We start from the raw sequence: 21,445 nt of genomic DNA, 5'->3' as shown, positions 1-21,445 counted from the left end.
TCTCAGACAGCCTTGGGGTCACAATCCCTCCTAACCCATTAACAGCTCTGTTTGGTGTTCTTCCAGATGGATTTGAAGTGGAGAAGGACAAGCAAACGGTGATTGCATTCACTGCACTTTTGGCACGCAGACTTATTCTGTTAAATTGGAAGAATCCTAATTCTCCTCTTATAAGTCAGTGGGAAACCGATGTTTTATATTATTTGAAGTTGGAAAAAATCTAATTCTCCGTTAGAGGATCTGTACAAAATTTTTTCAAAACCTGGCAGGATTTAATCAATATTATTTTAGAATAAGAGAAATAACTATTACCGCATTTAACTCCCTTCTCCATCTCTTATTTACATATATACAGTACCGCCGCTCCCTATACACAGAGTACGCAGTCTGCGTAGGGTACCAACTCCCAGGAGGGCACCATCCCAGCTGCTCAAAAAAATCGTTTTTATATATTATAATAATAAATTAATATTAATAATATACATATACAAATAAACAAAAATGTAAACGTATATATTGCATTTTACGGTGAACGTAGAGTAGGCTAAGCACACGTGATGACGCGCGCGCCCTCACCTCTGTTACGGCTACCTAACTAATATTTGGGGAGGGGCACAAAAGTAAATTTCTGCTTAGGGCACCCATTTGGCCAGCAGCGGCCCTGCATATATATTTACTTCTCCCTTTCTTTTGTTTAATGTTGCCAAGCCTTAAGCAGTTTTCCTTTAGCTAAGCTCTCCTTCTCAGGGGTGGGGTTTGATTTGTCTTCAATTTTGTTGGGTTATAAATTGATCTGTTTGTATGGAATGATTACAATGAAAATTAATAAAATAAAAATATAAAAAAAATCTGTCAGGATCATTTATCGAGATGCCAAGAAAAACTCACAATGCACTTCAGCTGAAATGTGGGTGAGATGCACCTCCATGCTTTACAGTAGGGATGGTGTACTTTTTCATAATGAGCCTTGTGGCATCTTCTCAAAACATAGTGTTTACAGTTGTACCGTAAAGTTCAATTCTGTTCTCATCAATCCAAAAGTGTTTTGTTCCAGAACTTTTGAGGCTTGTCTAGATGCTGTTTGGCGTATTGTAAGTGGGCTGTTTGTTGTAAGTTGGCACAGTAAAGGCTTTTTTCGTGTAACTCGACAATGTAGATCATTTTTGTTCAAGCACCTCCTTATTGTGCATCTAGAAACAGCAACACCACTTGTTTGCAGAGGAGCCTGTATTTCACAAATTCTGCCAGGTATGTAAACTTATTAGCACAACTGTATGTTTTATTTGTCTGTTTTTTTTTTTTTCCTTTTCAGTTTCAAATTCCTAGTAATTCCAAATGTTGTGATGTGCCTCTCCTTCATTACATGTAAATGTAAAAAATGGAGCCTTAACAGTTTGTCTTTGCATCTGCACTCTTCCAAAACACTGAGAACTGTATTATATTGTTGCCACGTTCCCCCAGTGGTCCAATTACCTCCACACTCTCAATTCTGTCCTGATTATTACAAAATACTAAATCTAGACAGGCTTCCCCCCTTTATTAGTGTGTTACAAAACAGTCACTGATTATGTTTAAAAACTCCTGCTCTTGTGCTTCACAATTTGAAATGTTAGCCCAGTTAATATTCAGATAGTTTAAGACCCCCATGGCTATATTATCCCCCTGTAAACTTGCCTTTTTCATATCACTTAAAATATGAAATTACCGATTGCATTGGAGGGGTCTATAACATACTCCTACAATAAGACCTCTTTCCCTAATATTTTCCAGGCGAAGCCACATGTCCTCACTACGATGGGGCTCATCGTCCAACTGAAGAGGACTTACATTTAAATTCTGTTTGACATAAACAGCAAGCCCACCTTCTTTTCTGTTCTGTCTATCCTTCCTAAAATGTGTATCCCTCTGTTACATTCATCCCCATCTGTGTTATTTAGCCAGGTTTCTGTTATTGCTATAATATCATAATTATGCTCCTCTACATACAACTCCAACTCACTTACCTTGTTTTTGATACTTCTAGCATTTAAGAAACAATTTTAATGTTTATTTATTTGGGGTTTTTAACCGTGTACTAGAACTTTACAGGTGATCTTGTCTATTTGTATTTAAATGTCTACCTGTCTCTTCATATGAAGTCCTAAACCTGGTCCGTCCTAAACTCCTTGACTATCCTGCTCATTTACTTCATTGGTGCTCCTTCTCTTCAAATGTGACCCATCATGACCAAACAGGACGAAGTCTCAATGCCCCATAATCCTATGCTCCCCTATACTACACTAAGTTTTGAGCCACACCTCAGTCTTACCTGGACTATCATGTGGTACAGGCTTCATATTTGTTCTCTAATGTAATGGACAGTCATCCATTTACTAAGCAGCTTATCCACATAGGGTTGTGGGGAGCAGGGGTTTTTCTGAGCCACAATGGCTGTGAGGCAGGAACCAGCCTTAGACAGAGCATCATGCTCACAAATATCCGTGCTAGGATTAATTTTGAATTAGTAGATAGACAAATATGCATGTCTTTTGGACGTGCAAGGAAAAGTTTGGTGGAAACTCCACACGGGCAATGCCAGCTACAGTAGAGCAAGTTGAAATTCAGGTACAATTAGTATCAAACCAAGTGACTACCTCTATACCTGTGACTGGTCTGAAACAGTGATGAAAAGAGTTGCTCCATATGTTGTTTCCAGAATAAATTGTATTTAGTTAATGTTTCAAAACCTTATTGTCCACATTTTACTGACGTTTGTGTGTCTCAACTCAAATGCCACAAAAGTGGTGCTCAGTTGTCACCTTGAAACTTCCATACAAGTATGGACCATGCTAATCAGCCTCAAACATATGCAATCATAATGCTGCAGACTTTCATTGGTAGAGCAGACTTTCCCCATGATGCGTCAAATAGTGTGAGGTAGAAGTTCTTGTCTGCAAATTACAGGACTGCAAAGAAACTTTATTCGGTGGCCTAAGTGCGGGTGTCACCAACAAGGCAGATATATTGAATGGCAACACATTACTGCTGCAGTGAATGCCTTATTATGGGGCCTTATGCCCGGGAACTCCTGACTTTAGTCAGTTTCATCCTGGCATCACAAATGACTTGTATGTTAATGGAATGAAATTACAAATGGTTAACAAAAGCACCTTCATTCTCACTAGGTGTCCTTATTGCAATATGATATATTACGTTAGGAAACTGGACACAGGTCACTCACAACATACTGTAAATGAATGTAGGACCTCGCCAGTCATTGTATAGCTTACAGCACAGCAGACATAATGGAGTCAAAGCTTGGCTGAAATATTCCTGACTTGTCAGCCAGTTCCCTCTATTAGATGCCTATTGCCAGAAAGCCATCCATTGTTAAACCTGCATATGAACAGCTGTAGCCTGATTTCAGGCAGTATGTCTTTCTAATGCCAAGACGATCTCAACACAAAATTTTTAGAGAAAGGCTACTGGCAGCCTAAATCTGCTCATAAGGCAGTTATCATCAAGGGCAAATAAATCCTGCTGGTGTATAAAAGCTCATTCCCTTCATATCTGACCATTGTCATAGGCCTCAAGCAGTGTCAAACATGTCATGTTGTGTTGAGCCATTAGGCTATGAATAGGCTTTAGGGTGTGTGATTTACTGGGAGTGAGTCACATCTGTGTCATTACTTCATTATAAGCAATGGTACTGGTTTTGTAATCCTTGAGAAGTGGCAACAGGAAGCTGATATAAACTGACGAAAAAACCAAAAAGTTCTTCAGTGCAAATATTTAGCAGTGGCCCCTTTAATGGGAATTAAAATACAGTCAACACATAATTTTCATCACTTTTGAGGTTGAATATACTGTATTTGTTGCATCAACACACATTATAAAAATGGCTGTTATATGACTTATTATATGCATGAGCCTTCATTTTCCTGGTTTAGCTGCATTTTCCCCACTTGATTGAGGATGTAGTCATTTCCCAGTTTCACAGAAATGTTGCATATTCATGGGTCATGATTGCCACAAGTATACAAATTTCCTCCTATCAAGTTTCTTTTTATAAATCCTGATGTTTTTGTGGAAAATTCAAAAAAAAAAAAAAAAAAACAACCAACCCAGCCTAAAGAAAAATCAACTAAAAGATAAAGAAGTAGCTTTCTTCATTTGAAATGTTTCAATTCTTAATGCACAAAGAAAGAAAATGCACAAACTAGTGGTAGCAAAGTCTTGACTTGAAAGGAATATGACATCAGTGACTATTCATGCTTCAGGAGATACTGACAAGTAACAAAAGGAGTGGGATGTGGCGCTGTATGTGAAAAATAACATTCAGGCCCATAAGTTCAAGATGGAAGAAGGAAACCCATCAGAATGACTAGAGGTTAAATTGATAAGGAAGAAAGGCAGAGACCTGGGGCCTCATGTATAACACTGTGCGTAGAACTCACACTATAACATGGTGTAAGCACAAAAGCGGGAATGTGCGTATGCACAGAAAAATCCAGATGCATAAATCTATGCGTACGCAAACTTCCATGTTCTTCTGCTACATAAATCCCGGTCAGCGTGAAAAGTAAAGCACGTGCACGCGCCTGCTGTCCCACCCCAACTCCTCCCAGAATTACGCCTCTTTGAATAAGCAAATCAATATAAATAACCTTAAGGTCAGCCTTCTGTGAAAAGACAATGACAAAAGCACAGGGGAAAATAGAAGAATTTCAGCGAATACCAAGTGGAGGCAAAGAAAAACTTACTATTTGTTGGTTTAAACAGTGATATAAACAACAAAAGGAAGTTGATCGAGTGACACAGAGTGTCAGAGAAACTCGAAAGCTCAAGTTCACAAAGTCGCACAGTGCCCGAAATAAAAAAGAAGTTGTCAGATATCAAATTCACTGTGAAAAGGCGAGTCGTAGCCCACCGTCTGAGTGTCATATGAAAGCTTATTAGTGTACAGACAAAAAAAATAGGGACACAGTGGGAAAAAAGCACGAAATGTCAACTTCAATCTGGAAATTTCCACTTTAATCACGTAGTTTATTTTGTCATTAAAGTAGAACATCATAAACTTCATCTTAAAATCGTTTAATTTACTAGTTTCTCAAATCCCATCGTAACTAAAGTAGCACATTAAATGCTTTGTATTGTATTTCATTTTCTATGTGCTCTATGTGTGTGAATCACTACGTTAGGGGTACTCAAACGGCGAACCGCGGTCCACAAGACGTCTTCTGCGTAATTCAAAAGTCCGAATATAAAAGCACCAAAATTATTGTGTGTTTATTATTTACTCTGTAGCAGGGTTGGCAACTGGCATTTTTTATGCCAAATAACTGAAATCTGGCATTTTTGAAAGCTGTTTGGCATATAAAATTTGCGTTTGGTATACTGGCATTTTTTTGGTCTTTTTTACAAGCCGTTTGGTCTATGAAGTTTTCAGTTACTCTGTTCACTTTTTGTCTGAGCTGCTACTGGAAAGCTAATGGGTGCAGGGTGCAGACAAAACAGTTGTCGAATTGCAAGAAAAATGTTGTGCCTTTGAAACAAAACTGAGCATTTTCATCAATGACTTGGAAGGTGGCAAGATGCTGCATTTCCCAAACCTGAAGAGCTGCATAACAGCTGATCAACAGGCATGTTTTCAGTTGATTTCCACATTTCTACATCATTTGAAGGTCGAGTTTGATGAACGTTTTAAGGATTTCAGAAAACTGAAGCCTGTGTTTTTGTTTGTTGCTGATCCTTTCATTGTCCAGCCTGACGGTGAATGGACATCTGTGGCTGCCTCAATTTTTCCGAACTCAAACCCGTCACTGTTGCAAATGGAAGCAGCTGATTTGCAAGCTTCTCACATTTTGAAAGCAAAATTAAATGAAGTCGGCATAACAATTTTTTGGTCAAAGTTTGTTCCAGATTCACAGTATCCTGCTGCAAAGAAACTGGCGATTTCCGTGCTCACTATGTTAGGTTCAATATATTGTTGTGAGTGTGCGTTCTCCACTATGAACACAATCAAGACGAAACATCAAAGTGTAATTACCGATGAGAACCTCAGGAATGCAATGAGAATTGCACTGACTGGTTACTCACCGAACTATGCTGCCATTATGAAATCAAAACAACAGTTTCACACTTCACACTGAGTGACAATCATTTACGTACCAACTGTTGTAATTGGTGTGTTAATTGCAAGTAGTCATGTGACTTTTTTGAATTGTTTTCCATGTTTTGTGTATGTCTTGGTCTTCTGTAAAAATTTTATCATTTGTGTTGAATCTATTACTAGCCTCCTACAGACCTACACGGTAAACCTGGCTATAGCGGACCCCGATGGTTGGTGGCGAACAGAATGTGGACCGGCATTCAAAAACTTTGAGTACCCCTGCACTACGTGCTTCCGGACTTTGTCTTCCTCCGACAGGACACAGAATCCATTACATTTGTGATATTACAGCTCTCTGAATAATTAAAATACTGAGATGTATACTTGATATTGGGTGGCACGGTGGCGCAGTGGGTAGCGCTGCTGCCTCGCAGTTATGAGACATGGGGACCTGGGTTCGCTTCCCAGGTCCTCCCTGCGTGGAGTTTGCATGTTCTCTCTGCGTGGGTTTCCTCCGGGCGCTCCGGTTTCCTCCCACAGTCCAAAGACATGCAGGTTAGGTGGATTGGCGATTCTAAATTGGCCCTAGTGTGTGCTTGGTGTGTTTGTGTGTGTCCTGCGGTGGGTTGGCACCCTGCCCAGGATTGGTTCCTGCCTTGTGCCCTGTGTTGGCTGGGATTGGCACCAGCAGACCCCCATGACCCTGTGTTCGGATTCAGCGGGTTGGAAAATGGATGGATGGATGGATACTTGATATTTTCATGATGATCGGAGTTAAATCATGTTATTAAACATGGGAACAACAACAACAACATTTATTTATATAGCACATTTTCATACAAAAAGTAGCTCAAAGTGCTTTACATAATGAAGAGAAGAAAAATAAAAGACAAGATAAGAAATTAAAATAAGACAACATTAGTTAACATAGAAAGGAGTAAGGTCCGATGGCCAGGGTAGACAGAAAAAACAAAAAAAAACTCCAGAAGGCTGGAGAAAAAAATAAAATCTGTAGGGGTTCCAGGCCACGAGACCACCCAGTCCCCTCTGGGCATTCTACCTAACATAAATGAAATAGTCCTCTTTGTAGTTCGGGTTTTTCACGGAGTCACTTGATGCTGATGGTCATACAGACTTCTGGCTTTTAATCCATCCATCACTGTTGGAACATCATGGTGCTTTGGGTAGATGGTGGTGGCCACCACCAACAGGACACCGGAAAAGGAAACAGAAGAGAGAGTAGGGGTTAGTACAGATTTTGAATGAATATTTATTATAATGAATTAGATATACACAGTATCAGGATTAAATTACAGTGAAGTTATGAGAAGGCCATGTTAAAGTAATGTGTTTTCAGTAGTTTTTTAAAGTGCTCCACTGTATTAGCCTGGCGAATTCCTACTGGCAGGCTATTCCAGATTTTAGGTGCATAACAGCAGAAGGCCGTCCGCCTCACCACTTCTTTTAAGTTTTGCTCTTGGAATTCTAAGGAGACACTCAGTTGAGGATCTGAGGTTACGATTTGGAATATAAGGTGTCAGACATTCCGATATATAAGCCGAGGCGAGATTATTTAAGGCTTTATAAACCATAAGCAGAATTTTAAAGTCAATTCTGAATGACACAGGTAACCAGTGTAGTGACATCAAAACTGGAGAAATGTGTTCGGATTTTCTTTTCCTGGTAAGGATTCTAGCAGCTGCATTCTGCACTAATTGCAAACGATTGATGTCTTTTTTGGGTAGTCCTGAGAGGAGTGCGTTACAGTAATCTAGCCGACTAAAGACAAACGCATGAACTAATTTCTCTGCATCTTTCGATGATATAAGAGGTCTAACTTTTGCTATGTTTCTTAGGTGAAAAAATGCTGTCCTAGTGATCTGATTAATATGCGATTTAAAATTCAGATTACAATCAACGGTTACCCCTAAGCTTTTTACCTCCGATTTGACTTTTAATCCTAATGCATCCAGTTTATTTCTAATAGCCTCATTGTATCCATTATTGCCAATCACTAAGATTTCGTTTTTTTCTTTATTTAATTTGAGAAAGTTACTATTCATCCATTCTGAGATACAGGTTAGACATTGTGTTAGCGAATCAAGAGATTTGGGGTCATCAGGTGCTATTGATAAATACAGCTGTGTGTCATCAGCATAGCTGTGGTAGCTCACGTTGTGCCCTGAGATAATCTGACCTAATGGAAGCATGTAGATTGAGAAGAGCAGCGGACCCAGGATAGAGCCTTGTGGAACACCATATAGAATATCATGTGTCTTTGAGTTATAATTACCACAACTAACAAAGAATTTTCTCCCTGCCAGGTAGGATTCAAACCAATTTAAGACACTGCCAGAGAGGCCCACCCATTGACTAAGGCGATTTCTAAGAATATTATGATCAATGGTGTCAAATGCGGCACTCAGATCTAAGAGGATGAGAACAGATAAATGGCCTCTGTCTGCATTTACCCGCAAGTCATTTACTACTTTAACGAGTGCATTTTCTGTGCTGTGATTTGTTCTAAAACCTGACTGAAATTTATCAAGAATAGCATGTTTATTGAGGTGCTCATTTAACTGTATAATGACTGCCTTCTCTAGAATTTTACTTAAGAAAGGCAGGTTAGAGATGGGTCTATAATTTTCAAGAGCAGAGGGGTCGAGATTATTTTTCTTAAGTAGGGGTTTAACTACCGCAGTCTTAAGACAGTCTGGGAAGACCCCCGTATCTAATGACGAATTTACTATGTCAAGAACATTATCAATAAGCACGCCCGATATTTCTTTGAAAAAATTTGTTGGTATTGGGTCAAGGACGCAGGTGGAGGGTTTCATTTGAGAAATTATTTTATGTAAATCATGTAAATCTATCCTAGTGAAAGACTTTAATTTGTTTATTATGGAGTACTGGGGTTTAGGAGGATCCTTAGTGTTGGGGAGATATACTATGTTATTTCTAATATCATTCATTTTTTGATTGAAAAATACAGCGATAGCCTCACAGGTTTTACTGGAAGTACTTAGGAGGCATTCCTTTGAGTTACCTGGTTTAGCAGATGATCAATCGTCGAAAATAAGACTCTGGGATTACTAGCATTGTTATTTATAATCTTAGAGAAATAGCAGCGCCTCTCAAGACGGACTGTGTTATTGTATTCTGTTATTTTAACTTTTAATATTTCATAGTCAATAGTTAGTTTAGTTTTCCTCCATTTACGCTCAGCTCTACGGCATGTTCTCTTTAAATCAGACACTCTTTGGGTCTTCCAAGGTATAACAATGCTAGAAGATTTTTTAACTGTCTTTTCAGGTGCAACTAAGTCAACAGCAGCTCTCACTTTAGTATTAAATCTTTCCACCTTACTATTTACATTCTCCTCGCTATTATAGTTGGCATTATAAACGGACTGAGTGATTAGAATGTTTGAAAGTTTTAAAGCTGCTGATGAGTCAAAGAACCGTTTTTTAACAATATGCTTCTCATGAGTGTTTTCTATCATTATTTCTATATTAAAGAGTAGAAGAAAATGGTCTGATAGACCTTATCAATGACCTGCTTTATATCAACTTTTAGTCCTTTAGTAATTACTAAGTCTAACGTATGACCTGCTTTATGTGTAGGCGGATTAACGAGCTGTCTCAAATCAAAAGAGTCCAGGAGGTTCATAAATTCTTTTACTTTTTGGTCACATTGATTATCTATATGAAAATTAAAGTCGCCGACTATTAAGAGTGTGTCATAGTTCGTAATTAAGATTGACATTAAGTCAGAGAATTCCTCAAAGAAAGACGTGTTGAATTTTGGAGGTCTATACATGGATAATACTAGAACGTGAGAATCTCCCTGAATAATAATGGCGAGATACTCAAAAGACTTGAATTTACCAAAACTGATATTTTTACATTTTAACCTGCTTGAGTAAATGTTTGCTAGTCCTCCACCTCTCTTTCCTTGGCGATCAGCACGAGTAAAACTGTAATCCGGAGGCGCAGATTCGATTAAAACAGCTGCGCCATCTGAGCTAAGCCACGTTTCACTTAATGCAATAAAATCTATTTTTTTATCACTAATAAGATCGATGATAAAAAACATCTTGTTAGTTAAAGCTCTAATATTTAATAGTGCCATATTCAATGTTTCGGAACATGTTTGGGAACACGGTGGTGCAGTGATTATTCATGTCTCACGCAAGATGCTTGCTGCGCCATGCGCAACCTTTGATGAAATACTTTATTGTAGCAGTACTGTCTCTTTCAAACGTACTAACCTCCAATTCTTGTCCTTACTTTTCTTTCTCCAAATACCTAATCGCCACACAATCAGCTCTGTAATAGACATTAAGCCATCTGTAAGCTTAGAACGCCGATTCTTCAAAACTTTTAAGGAACATCAAAATATCTTCGTAGTACGTGTTTAATTATTCTATCCATCTATCCTTCCAATGCTCGGCCAACACAAGCAAGAATACAGTGCGAGGCAGGAACAATCACTGAACAGTGCGCCAGCTCATCTCTAGTGCTGCGACACCGTGTCCTCACATGTTTAATTATTAACAATATAGATTATTTAAATGAAGTTAAAGTTTTATCTGTATAATATAATAAACATATTTTGCAGCATTTCATCCTAAAATTATATCATCATCAAATCAAATACATGCTTTATAAAGTGGTTCAGGTTGTACAATATTATAACTATTGCAAGTTTACAGTGAGGTGATTGTACTTATAAGTACAAACAGTTCTACAAGGAGCACTTGATGGACTGATTGCGTGCATTTATAGTTCTTGGGATGAAACTGTTTGTGAACCGCGAGGTCCGTACAGGAAAGGCTTTGAAACGTTTGCCTTGTGAGAGCAGTTCAATGGACAGCATGGCTGAGACAGCGTGTGCTTGATGCTGTATACTGATAATTCTCTTTCCGATCAGCTGCTGTGATTCCACACTCAGATACAGTGATATAAATACTCTGAATGGTGCAGTGAGAGTAAAATGGAAAAAGATGATCCGCTGTGGCAACCCCTAATGGCAGCAGCTGAAAGAAGAAGAAGAAGGTGCACTGACACTGACAACGCTAAACCAGCTATGGTATTTAGTATAGTTTGACCATTCCGTGGACCATTATATTGTTACTGGTTAATTACAATCAGATGCATTAAACTAATAAACAACTTGTGGTTAATTTCAGTGTATTTATAAAGCCACGTCAGGGACGTGCATCTAAAAAAGAAAGGGTAACCAAACAGGAACAGCAGCACCGCTTTGACGCTGGGTGCCACCCGTCTGCAAAACCGAGCGGAGAACTTGCGTACGCCAGGGTATGAGCTACCGTGGAAATGTGCGTGGCTTTATGCCAAGTTTAGGTTTTATACATCGCAATTTGAGCGTGGAAATGGGAGTACGCAACATTTTTGTGCTTACGCACTGTTTATACATGAGCCCCCTGGTTATTTGAGTTTGTTACAGGCTGCCAGATTCACAAATTTTGGGCACTAACATATTATTTAATGAAATAAGACGTATGTGGAATAATGAGGACATAGTGATCATGGGGGACTTGAACTTTCCAAACTTTTATTTGGAAGCCCCTTTCGGAGATATGAAAGATGAAACTGAATTGGTGTGATGGCAGCTGACTGAATTCTCACCCAGTTTGTTTAAAGCCCAACATGTGATGACGCCTGTCCAGATCTCTTTTTTTTAACAAATAAGTCAGAGTATCAAAAACAGCAGTTAGTTCAACTTTAAGCAACAGTGATCACAACATGGCTAAATTAAAGACCATTTTTAAAAACACACAAATGTTTACCTAAACAAAAGCTTATAATCTGATGAAAGCAGACTTCATGGGGATGAGGAAGAGTCTAGAAAACACAGAAAAGGACACAGAAACTCAGGAACTGTAAATGAAAGGTGGTGTCACTTCAACGACCTTCTGATCCACACTCAAAATACGCTTACTACAAAAACCAATAAGGCAAAATAACTAAAAAAAACAGCCAAAATATATAAATAAGGACATTATGAAAAAAGTACAACTGAAAAGATCATTAGACAAGAAAATTAAGGAGCAGCCAAATAATTCTAACTTAGAGGCATACCAGGCAATACAGCAAGAAATCCAAAAAAAAAAGGTAAAAAGAGAACCTGAAAATACAATTGCTAGTGAAATCAAACAAAGAGCAAGCAATTGTTTTGAGCATAACTTGAACAAAAAGATGATTAAAGAGAATTTAGGAAACCTTAGAAACATCAAAGGAGAAATCAGTGAAAATGAGAAGAAAATAACAAATTAACTGAACAAATATTTCACCCAAGTATTTGTAAAGGAAGAAACAAATGAAATGTATCATTTAGAAGTAAAAGCAAACTGAGTTCATAGATTTTAAAACAGAAAAGTCAGATGTGCATCAAGTTCGCAATATGTTTGAGACTGATAAAAGCCTTGGACATGATGGGATTTTACTAATTTTACTGAAAGAAATGAAAGACGACATCTCTGAACCTTATTAGGCCTATCTGAGCAGTCACTTCAGAAAGGAGAAGAACCTGAGGACTGGAAAGTTGCTATGAAAATTACAGATGTTGCCCAAGGACATGGCGTACAGTAGTGAAGTGTATCAAGTGCCTGTGAGTATGCGTGATCAGATTCAGCCACGGCGGAGTGGGGGATAAATAGGGACACTCGATGTGCTCGACAATAAGACATGTTCATTGGAATAACTACACGCATGGTGTAAAACAAACTTCAAAAAGGATCAGTAAAATGTTTAAAAGAAATAAATTAGGAAAGGACCTAAAAACAAAATACTACATAAGAGCCATCATGGGTTTATAAGAGAAAGGTCCTGCCACACCAATCTTTTAGATTTTTTTTGAAGAATTATAATAGTTGATAAAAGCAAAGCATATGTCATGATCGAGTTTGACTTTCAAAAAGCTTCTGAAACATTCCAATTGTTTTATAATAAACACAATGTTTACTCTGTCATTAAGAGATGTTTCAGAGTTTATTGCTGGTTTAACATTAGTGTGCCACATTGACCAGAGAGACCTTCATCCAGGTGGTACTAATTTGTACATGTTTAAGGACTGGTAACAGACTGGCTGAACACCGAATGACAGATGTGGGACCTCCCAGTGTCTCAGCTGGACCACTGCACCGATGTTCTCTACCCACCTTTTAACTTCCAGCCATTCTCTTTGAACAAACAGCCTGCTGACAAAATGAGAGACACCAATAATAGTTATGTTATTACTAGCAGACCAGGAGATATGTGTGTATTTTGAGACAGAAACAAGAACAAACAGGATTCTAAATGGACTGTGGATTACTGTTAAAAACCATAGAGCTCAACCAAGAATAACCGGGAGTCAAAACACAAAGACCGAGAATTGACTAAAGATGTGGAAAACTATGGGTCATCACCAAAAGATCAAAACCTAAAACACCAAACCATCACTCATTCAAATCCATAATCTCAGAGAAATGATGGAGAGAGTGTTCATGATGTGAATTGTGATGCCTTCTGGGAGGTGATCTCTGACAACAATGTGTCCCGGTGACCCATCAAGTACCTACTGACAATCTCAGATGTGGAGTGTACTTTCAGTTGTTTTATTTGTTTTGTCTTTATTTCTGGTGCTTGTGAGACAGACATGAAGAGGTCAGTTTCTGGTTAACACTTATCTGCACACACTTTGTGGGCTCGCTGTTTTGCCAGAGCACATATTTCATACGTTAGTATTGTCCTGGATTAGATAGCCAAGTTCTAATTCTGTCTTGACTTTAAGGGGTGTTTGTGTGCAAGCTATAAGCACAACTTTATACCATAAGTGGTTGATGATTGAACACTCAAATGTATTTTATTGTTTCAGTTACATTTTCAGTAGAAGAAAGCAGCGTTAATACTACCACACGTCTACGAATGAAAGATGTCTGAAGTGGTTACACTCGGAGTAAATAATAAAAATAATACGTGTGTGAGTCAGAGACACCATAAAGAGAGTGAAGATCCCTGGGCCTCATCTTAAGAGGCTTAAAGAAAAGCAAGTCAGGATTACAATCATAACAAGCAACACCTCGACCCTGTTTGGTCTTCATCTCCTACTGATAAATTCATTTTGGCTCACTAGACCAGAAACATTAAATGATAAACCAGTTATTCCTGATTTTCTGCTTTATGTACTTTGTTGATCTCCAGATCCTCCCTTAAGTAGCGATTCCTGTAACTAATATACACAGTGTGCTTTCTAACGGTTTAATTCTTATATCCTTTCACATCAGACTGCCACGTTATCTCTTCCTCTGTGCCCCTCTCATTGTTCTCTTTCTTTTGTCCTGATAGTTTTGGGTGATCAGCCCTCCATTTCCATCAACTCTATAGAAGACCACCAGACCAGACTGGAGTGCAAGGCTGACAAATGGGGCACCACACCAGACGTGACCTGGAGGAACATGAATGGAGTGGACGTGACACCTGAATCCAGTGTCACTGAAGAGCGGGACAATGAGGGATTTCTCAGAGTGAGCAGCTTCATCTCCATCAAGCAGGAGTTCAACGTGTTCTCCTGTCTCATGAGAAGTAAAGTGCCAAAGCCTGACTGGCATTCAGGTCTTACGATCTACGGTGAGTACTCTGAGTTTATGGCCTCCTCATGTCACTAACTCTGAACTGCTGTGACTTTCAGAAGGTTGTTTTCTTAACTGCATTTTATCACTGAGGCTGAATGGCAACTCCAAACTGAACCCAGTATGACTGATGGTGTGTGTGAGTGTGTGAGTGAGTATGAGTGGGCCTTGTGAGGAACTGCTGCTTCATCCAGGACTATTTCCTGCCTTGCATCCAGTGCTGCTGGGGTTGGTTTCAGGACACCACGACTCTGAAATGAATTAAGTGAGTATGAGAAATAATTACTGAATGATTGATCATAATGAATAAAACTATTTCTGAACAGTTTACATTGATGCACAAAAACAGAATTAAAATCAAACCAACCTTTATTTAACACATATAAATTGTACACACAGTATAATATGGAGTGAAAGGCCTGTTGCTCAACTCTAAGATTTATCATTAAAGAAAAAAAAAATGGGCAATAACAGTTATATAATAATGATCAGCTTTTTAAAAAAATATTAGTAAAAATCATTTTTAAATATCAACAGTACTACTCACTATAAAACTTACATAAAAGAGTGAACAATAGGGCATAATGGACTCTTGGATGCTTTTCCTTATTCAAAATGTGGATAGATGGTGGTCAGACGCTTCTCCTCAGTGTCTCTTCTCTTCACACAGTTGTAGCGTTTACCTGACTGCCGGGATGGCTGATGTCACTGATAATTTTCTTCACCTTGGTCTGACATTGCTTGGTGTAGATGTCCTCAAAGTTACAGAGTGCACCCCCAGTGGTGTGATCAGCTAACTATACCACTCTCTGTAGAGCTTTGAGGTCCTGCTCCCTGTTGTTCCCAAACCAGGAGGTGACACTTCCTGTCAAAATACTTTCTATGATGGAAGTGTAGAAATTCTATGCTATCTATGTGAGCAGTCTGTAAACCTCTGAGGCATCTGAGGTGCTACAGATGTTATTGTGCATTCTTCACCAAGGTTTCAAATTGCTAAGACCAAGTCAAGTCCTCTGTGATGTGGACACCAGGGTATCTAAAACTGTACACCCTCTCCACCGGAGTGCTGTTAACACTGAGGGGGTGCTAAGGCCTCTGCTGTTTCTCCCAAAGTCCACAATCAGCTCCTTTGTCTTGCTGACATTCCATAGCACATAAATCAAGAAAAAAGTCAGGCAGGTGAAAGGAAGCTGAAGAAACAGATGGAGGTCCACCAGACAGTGAGCTTTAGTTAGTTCATGTGCCACTGGCACTAACCGGTATGAGCGGTGGTCCACAGGTAGCTTTAAGCACACTGTGTGATGCCATGGACTAAAAACCAAGTGCATAACGGATCTGAGCTCTTTAAATGTTTTCTCTGGAGATCAAGTGAGCTAAAATGGAAGATGGGGTAGAGCAGGAGATAGTGAGGATTGGTTGGAAACTGCTGTTAGAACTTGATTTTAAAAAGAGATAGAAATGGATGATTCTAGCCAGGGATAGTTGAACTGAGAATATGAAGAAAGGACAAGTTGGGGATTTAAGTAAGAGAAGACCAGAGGATGAAGACACACCATCACCACTGCTACCTTTATCTCAAAGATGTCAGGAGTTTAAGGTGTCGCAGACCACCGCCTGGTGCTGATTTATTCTCTTTGCCTGCTTTTTCCAGTCAAAACATTGTAACAGTCCATAATGTGAAAGTTGGAGATGCAAATCATTCCTATCTGTCTTATCTACTGTCCTGTCTGTCCATTGTGATGCACAGAAGAATATGTGGACCTTTATAACCTTATTGAAGTATACAATCTTAACAAGGATGCCCGAAGAAGACTTGCACTGTGTCCTTCAGCTCTATGGTTTACTACTCCAAAGCTCTTCAAATATGTCTCAAGATTACACACCTATTGTAAATCACTGTATCCAAGTCATTTTCAGAAATAGATAAACCTGCAGGATTTGTGTGAGAGTCTAACCTTAGGTTAGGTTAGGTTAGGTTTCTTTATTTAGTCATGTTTACACAGGAAAACATGAAATTTGCCTTCTCAGTTGCATCTAATAACAGGTAACAGACAGAATGAAATAAAACAGACAAATAGAAATAAGAAAGGTTAAGGTAAGGCAGTTAGATAAAACATATTTATACCAAAAAAAAAAAAAGGTAACAGGATATATATATATCAAAACCTTAAACATTATCTCCGATATTTCTTATTGAAAAGTCGTATGTCACTAGGAAGAAAGGAGTTTCTGGAGCGATTTGTGTGGGTTTTCAAAGCAGCTATCCTTCCTGATTTACTGAAGTTTAGTTCTACATGTAATGGATGTCTGTCATCAGTTGAGATGATTTCCAGTTTCTTTAGCATTGCCCTCTGACACACACCAGTCAAATCATCTACATCAGCCCCAATAACTTTAGCTGTATACTTCGTAATCTGCTGGAGCTTTTTTGAGTTTTGGTTTGTCAGACTATTAAACCAGGCAATGAAACTGAAAGTGATCACGGACTGGATCATACTACGATAGAAGGACAACATGAGGTCCTTGTCTACTTTAAATAGTTTGAGTTTATGGAGGAGAAATAAGCGCTGGTTGCATTTACAAAATAATTTTTTTGTATTTGTATTCCAGTTAAGATTGTTATCTAGGTAAGTTCCTAAGCATTTATATTCCTGTTGAAAGAAGTCCGGCTGAGCTCTTCTCCTCATTGATGGTCCCCCTTTGTGACAGCCATTCATGGTGCCGTTGTGCTGAGAGTGATTGGAGCACTCATTGTGCCTCTCCAGATATGTTTGCCTCTGTAGCTGCTTGACGTGATGTTCCAGCATTAGAAGATGGAGTTTTCTACTAGGAAGCCTCGAGGTTGCTTTCTCTGTTTGACTCTCCCATGACAGAAGCAGCAGCATGTAGATGTGGAGAAGATGCAGAACAGGTTGTGGATTCTGGCTCTTCTTGTTTGTTTTTTAGCTTCCTTCACCTTCTCAGTATTATGTTTACCTCTGGAAAAATGAGACAAAAGTACTGAATTATAAAAAAAAGTGTCTGAGCACTTCATTGTGCAGCGGGGTTTTGATCTTCCTGACAGGCAGACCCCAGGTTAGTCGAGTAGGTGACCACACCTCATCAGCCCTGCTCTAGTTAGTGCGCCATTGCAGCTGTCAGGCCTGAGCATGAACTAACCTGTTTATCTGTTACTCTTCTTCTCTGCTCTCTTTTCCTATTTCTTCTGCCACTTTCACCTCAGCCATCAATCATGTTGTTAAAAATAACATTAAATGATAAGTTTGGTGTTTTTATAATCTAAGTTTATTTGTTTATTTTTACAATCATGGGATACATTAATGTGTCACAATAAATTGTGTTCTTAAGTGAAGCATTTTTAATAATTTTGACATAATATTGTGCCTGTTCTTGTGTTTTAAAACAGTGTCCATGGGGCCTCAGTCCAAACAAGAAAACAAAAGTCTTAAAAGTTACCAAAAACATCCACTTTAAAGTGTAAAGATGTGACATCATTGGCACAACAATATGTATGTCAGCACTGCACAGAACACTTTGTCTAAGACTGTGAATGTTCGGAGTAATAAACCTTGATATGCTTTCATTTATGTTCTCTGGTTAACACACTGACTGCTGGACCATTTATTACCAGGCATGTATGTCTGTTCATATATGGTGGGGACACTTGAGGGTGCTGATGGCCCCATGAAACCCAACAGACAGATTGCTCTGGACACAGGTTTAAAAGCACTAAGAAGACTTTTTAATCTTTTCCTCAAATTAGTGCCTTCAAAGCACCACATCCACAATAAACACAATGAATCAATACAATAATTCTCTAAATTCTCCTCCACACCTCCCAGCAAGCTCTGTCTCACTCCCTCCCAATTCTGGCTCCCTTGCTGGGTCTCCCAAAGTCCTTTATATAGTCCTTGACCCGGAAATGCTTTTGTCCTTCTGTCCATGTGATTCATCAGCACTTCCGGGTCAGATGGAGCATTGTATTTTTCTTCAGCCTGGAAATACTTCTGTCCTTCTGTCCCCATGACTTGGGAGTACTTCCAGGCTATATGGGAAGCAGAAATCCCCGTGTCTGCCTGCAGCATCACCTGGCGGCACCCACGGTACCCAGCAGGGCTGTGAAGCTGAACTCCATCTCCCATAGTGCCCTGCGGTAATCAGGAGCACCGCTAAGCTGCAGGGAAGTTGCCATCTAGCGTCCTGGGTGTGTTGGCCTGGTTGAGCTGCCGGTCGTCCATCACAATGGCAAATAATAAACTCAATCAAAATTTGTAAAAAATGTAAAGAAATGCATTAGAAAGCAATGGCTATAATCTCAGCAGCAACTCTGTCAAAAATGTAAAGAAACTGCTAATGACTTTATTTTCACTAAAATGCCAACATATGAATGAGAGAACTTGAAGCACAGCACTTCACAGTGTGTAGACTTACACATGTGTCACACATATAACACACTTCTTTGCGCTGCCCATGATTGTTGCACACAACACATTTGACAGTTGGTGACTGTTTGCAGTCGGTGGGCAGCAGAATGTCCATGTAGTGCTGTCTAGATATTTGTGACAAGTCAGGCAACCTTTATTGAAGAAAAGCCTTCGGGGCAGGGATTTCCATTAGTGCCCAGAGCCCTCAGGTTCTGCATCATCCAATTGCTTGTCACTATCTTCATCACCATCATTATCATCAAAATATTCAACTTACAACAAATCTACATGAGCATCTTGATGTCTTTTTCATGATGACATAACTACAGAGTGTCTGTTTATTTATAGCACTGTTTTCCACAAGCTGAAAAATCGATGGCTACCCAGTGTCAGCAACCTGGTTACGTCTATAATGGCTGTATACTGAGGTACGAGTTCTCTCTTATGTCACATCTTGACTGGCTCAGTAATTCATACCTCTCTATGACAGGGTTTAAGGTGTTTTTCTTCTAGGATTTAGGCTGTGCTCCTTTTCTGGCATTTCAAGCTCTGTATTCTGATCTTCTGTTTTTCCTGATATTTGACCTTTGTTTTATTTTCTGATCTCTTCCTTCACTTTTCTTGAGGTCTGCCATATCTTTTACATTCTCTGGTGGAACAGTTACCAATGAATTGTTGTTTACTAGCAAATAGAATACTGCAAAGGTGAGTAGCTCTTATCCAGGGTGGCACAGCAGCACTACTGATTCATGAATCTCACATCCTGAGTTTGAATCACCTGTCCAGTCATTGCTCATGTGGAGTTTGCATGCTGTCCTTGGCTTAGTGTGTGGTTTACTTCCACAACCCTGTACATGTTCAGTGAAGTGATGATACCAAATCCGGGATAAACAGCTGCAGGAGCTTAGACAAGATTTTGTCAGACAAGGTTATACCCCCAAAACAACAGACCCTCAAATAAGAAGAGCTACTGCCATACCCAGAGACCACCTTCTGGAATATAAAAACAAAGACAACAAGAACCGCATCCATCTTGTTGTCACCTATAACCCACATCTTGAAGCACTCTGAAAAATAATAAAAGAACTTCAGCCAATGCTACACAATGACCAAACACTGAGAGATGGATTTCCAGAACCTCTCCTTCTGGCATATAGACAACCGCCAAACCTGCAGCTACTTATTTTTCGGAAGCTCCATAAGTGAACCAACAGAAAATGGCACAACTCCCTGCCTACAGAAAAAATCTAAAACATGTGCTCACATTTATAATACAGACCGTGTAGTTACACCACACTGCCGACTAGGACATCGTATAAAGGGGTAATTTTCCTGCAGATCATCTAATGTGGTCCACCTCATTCTCTGCATGAAATGTCCTGACACTGCACTATATGTGGGAGAAACTGGACAAACACTCCGCCAGAGAATGAATTTACACAGGTGCCACATCAAGCCTGGCGACACAGATGTTCCTGTAGCAGCCCACTTCAACATTTTGCTTGACTTCTCACTACATTCACAATGGCTAACACAGTACAACAACATAGTACTCTAAATCCTGAGAATAATCTTAATCTGAGCAAGAACTGAACAAGCTTAAAGCCAAGCAGAGGCGGTATCTATCAAACACACATAAGGTGGAGCCATAAGCACATTGGCTCACACATGCTGAAAAATGAACATAAAACATTAAATGTACTTCTTTAAAATAAACTGTAAGACGCTAGGGGTCACTGTTGCCCCTTTAACCCCAACAGACAGATGTTCAGGACACAAAGTAAAAGCAAAAAGAAGCATTTTAGTCCTTCTTCTTCTATAAATAGAGCCCAAAGCACCACAGCCACAATATTACAGACAAGTAAATTACCAACCACAATAATAAATACAATTCTCTCTCTCTCTCTCTCTCTCTCTCTCTCTCTCTCTCTCTATCTTCTCCTTCTCCTTCTCCTTCTCCACACCTCCCAGCAAGCTTTGTCCACCTCCACCCGACTCTGGCTCACTTGCTGGGTCTTCAGCAGTCCTTTATATAGTTCCTAACCCGGAAGTGCTTCTGTTTTTCCTTCCATGTGACTTAGCAGAACTTCTGGGTCAGATGGAGAATTCAGGAATTCGGGGCTTCTGTCCTCATGATCCACTAGTACTTCAAAACTATAGGAATAGCATGACTCCCCAGGTCCTTCAACAGCTCCCCCTGTCGGCACCCACGGCACCCAACAGGGCTGAGAAACAGATCTCCAAGTCCCAGGATGCCCTACGGGAATCTGGGGCACCGTTGCCATCCAGAGTTTT

At 39.4% G+C, this 21,445-nt stretch overlaps 4 protein-coding genes and 1 long non-coding RNA gene across 10 annotated transcripts in view; 1 reads left to right on the top strand and 4 right to left on the bottom strand.

The window, feature by feature from the left end:
• Nucleotides 1–21,445, bottom strand: part of LOC114643553 (protein NLRC5-like) — a 5,922,889-nt gene that overhangs the window by 460,330 nt on the left and 5,441,114 nt on the right. The gene's annotated exons all lie outside the window — the stretch shown is intronic.
• LOC114643557 (NACHT, LRR and PYD domains-containing protein 3-like) overlaps nucleotides 1–21,445 on the bottom strand; it is a 1,908,976-nt gene that overhangs the window by 578,238 nt on the left and 1,309,293 nt on the right. The window lies entirely within an intron of this gene.
• LOC114642226 (E3 ubiquitin-protein ligase TRIM16-like) overlaps nucleotides 1–21,445 on the bottom strand; it is a 773,543-nt gene that overhangs the window by 512,515 nt on the left and 239,583 nt on the right. The gene's annotated exons all lie outside the window — the stretch shown is intronic.
• The window catches only part of LOC127527383 (uncharacterized), a 374,162-nt gene that overhangs the window by 219,500 nt on the left and 133,217 nt on the right, over nucleotides 1–21,445 (bottom strand). The window lies entirely within an intron of this gene.
• The window catches only part of LOC114641943 (NACHT, LRR and PYD domains-containing protein 3-like), a 476,010-nt gene that overhangs the window by 321,690 nt on the left and 132,875 nt on the right, over nucleotides 1–21,445 (top strand). The window contains exon 4 of one of the 2 annotated variants that reach the window (XM_051925776.1): nucleotides 14,443–14,724. The exons of the other annotated variant lie outside the window; for it this stretch is intronic. Within the exon in view, the coding sequence (XP_051781736.1) occupies nucleotides 14,443–14,724 (282 nt within the window). The remainder of the gene's footprint in view (nucleotides 1–14,442; nucleotides 14,725–21,445) is intronic. 2 annotated transcript variants of the gene reach the window in all.

This window comes from Erpetoichthys calabaricus, chromosome 4 (genome assembly GCF_900747795.2).
Source record: "Erpetoichthys calabaricus chromosome 4, fErpCal1.3, whole genome shotgun sequence".
NCBI classification, from domain to species: Eukaryota; Metazoa; Chordata; class Cladistia; order Polypteriformes; family Polypteridae; genus Erpetoichthys; species Erpetoichthys calabaricus.
This window is presented reverse-complemented; position numbering and strand designations above follow the sequence as displayed.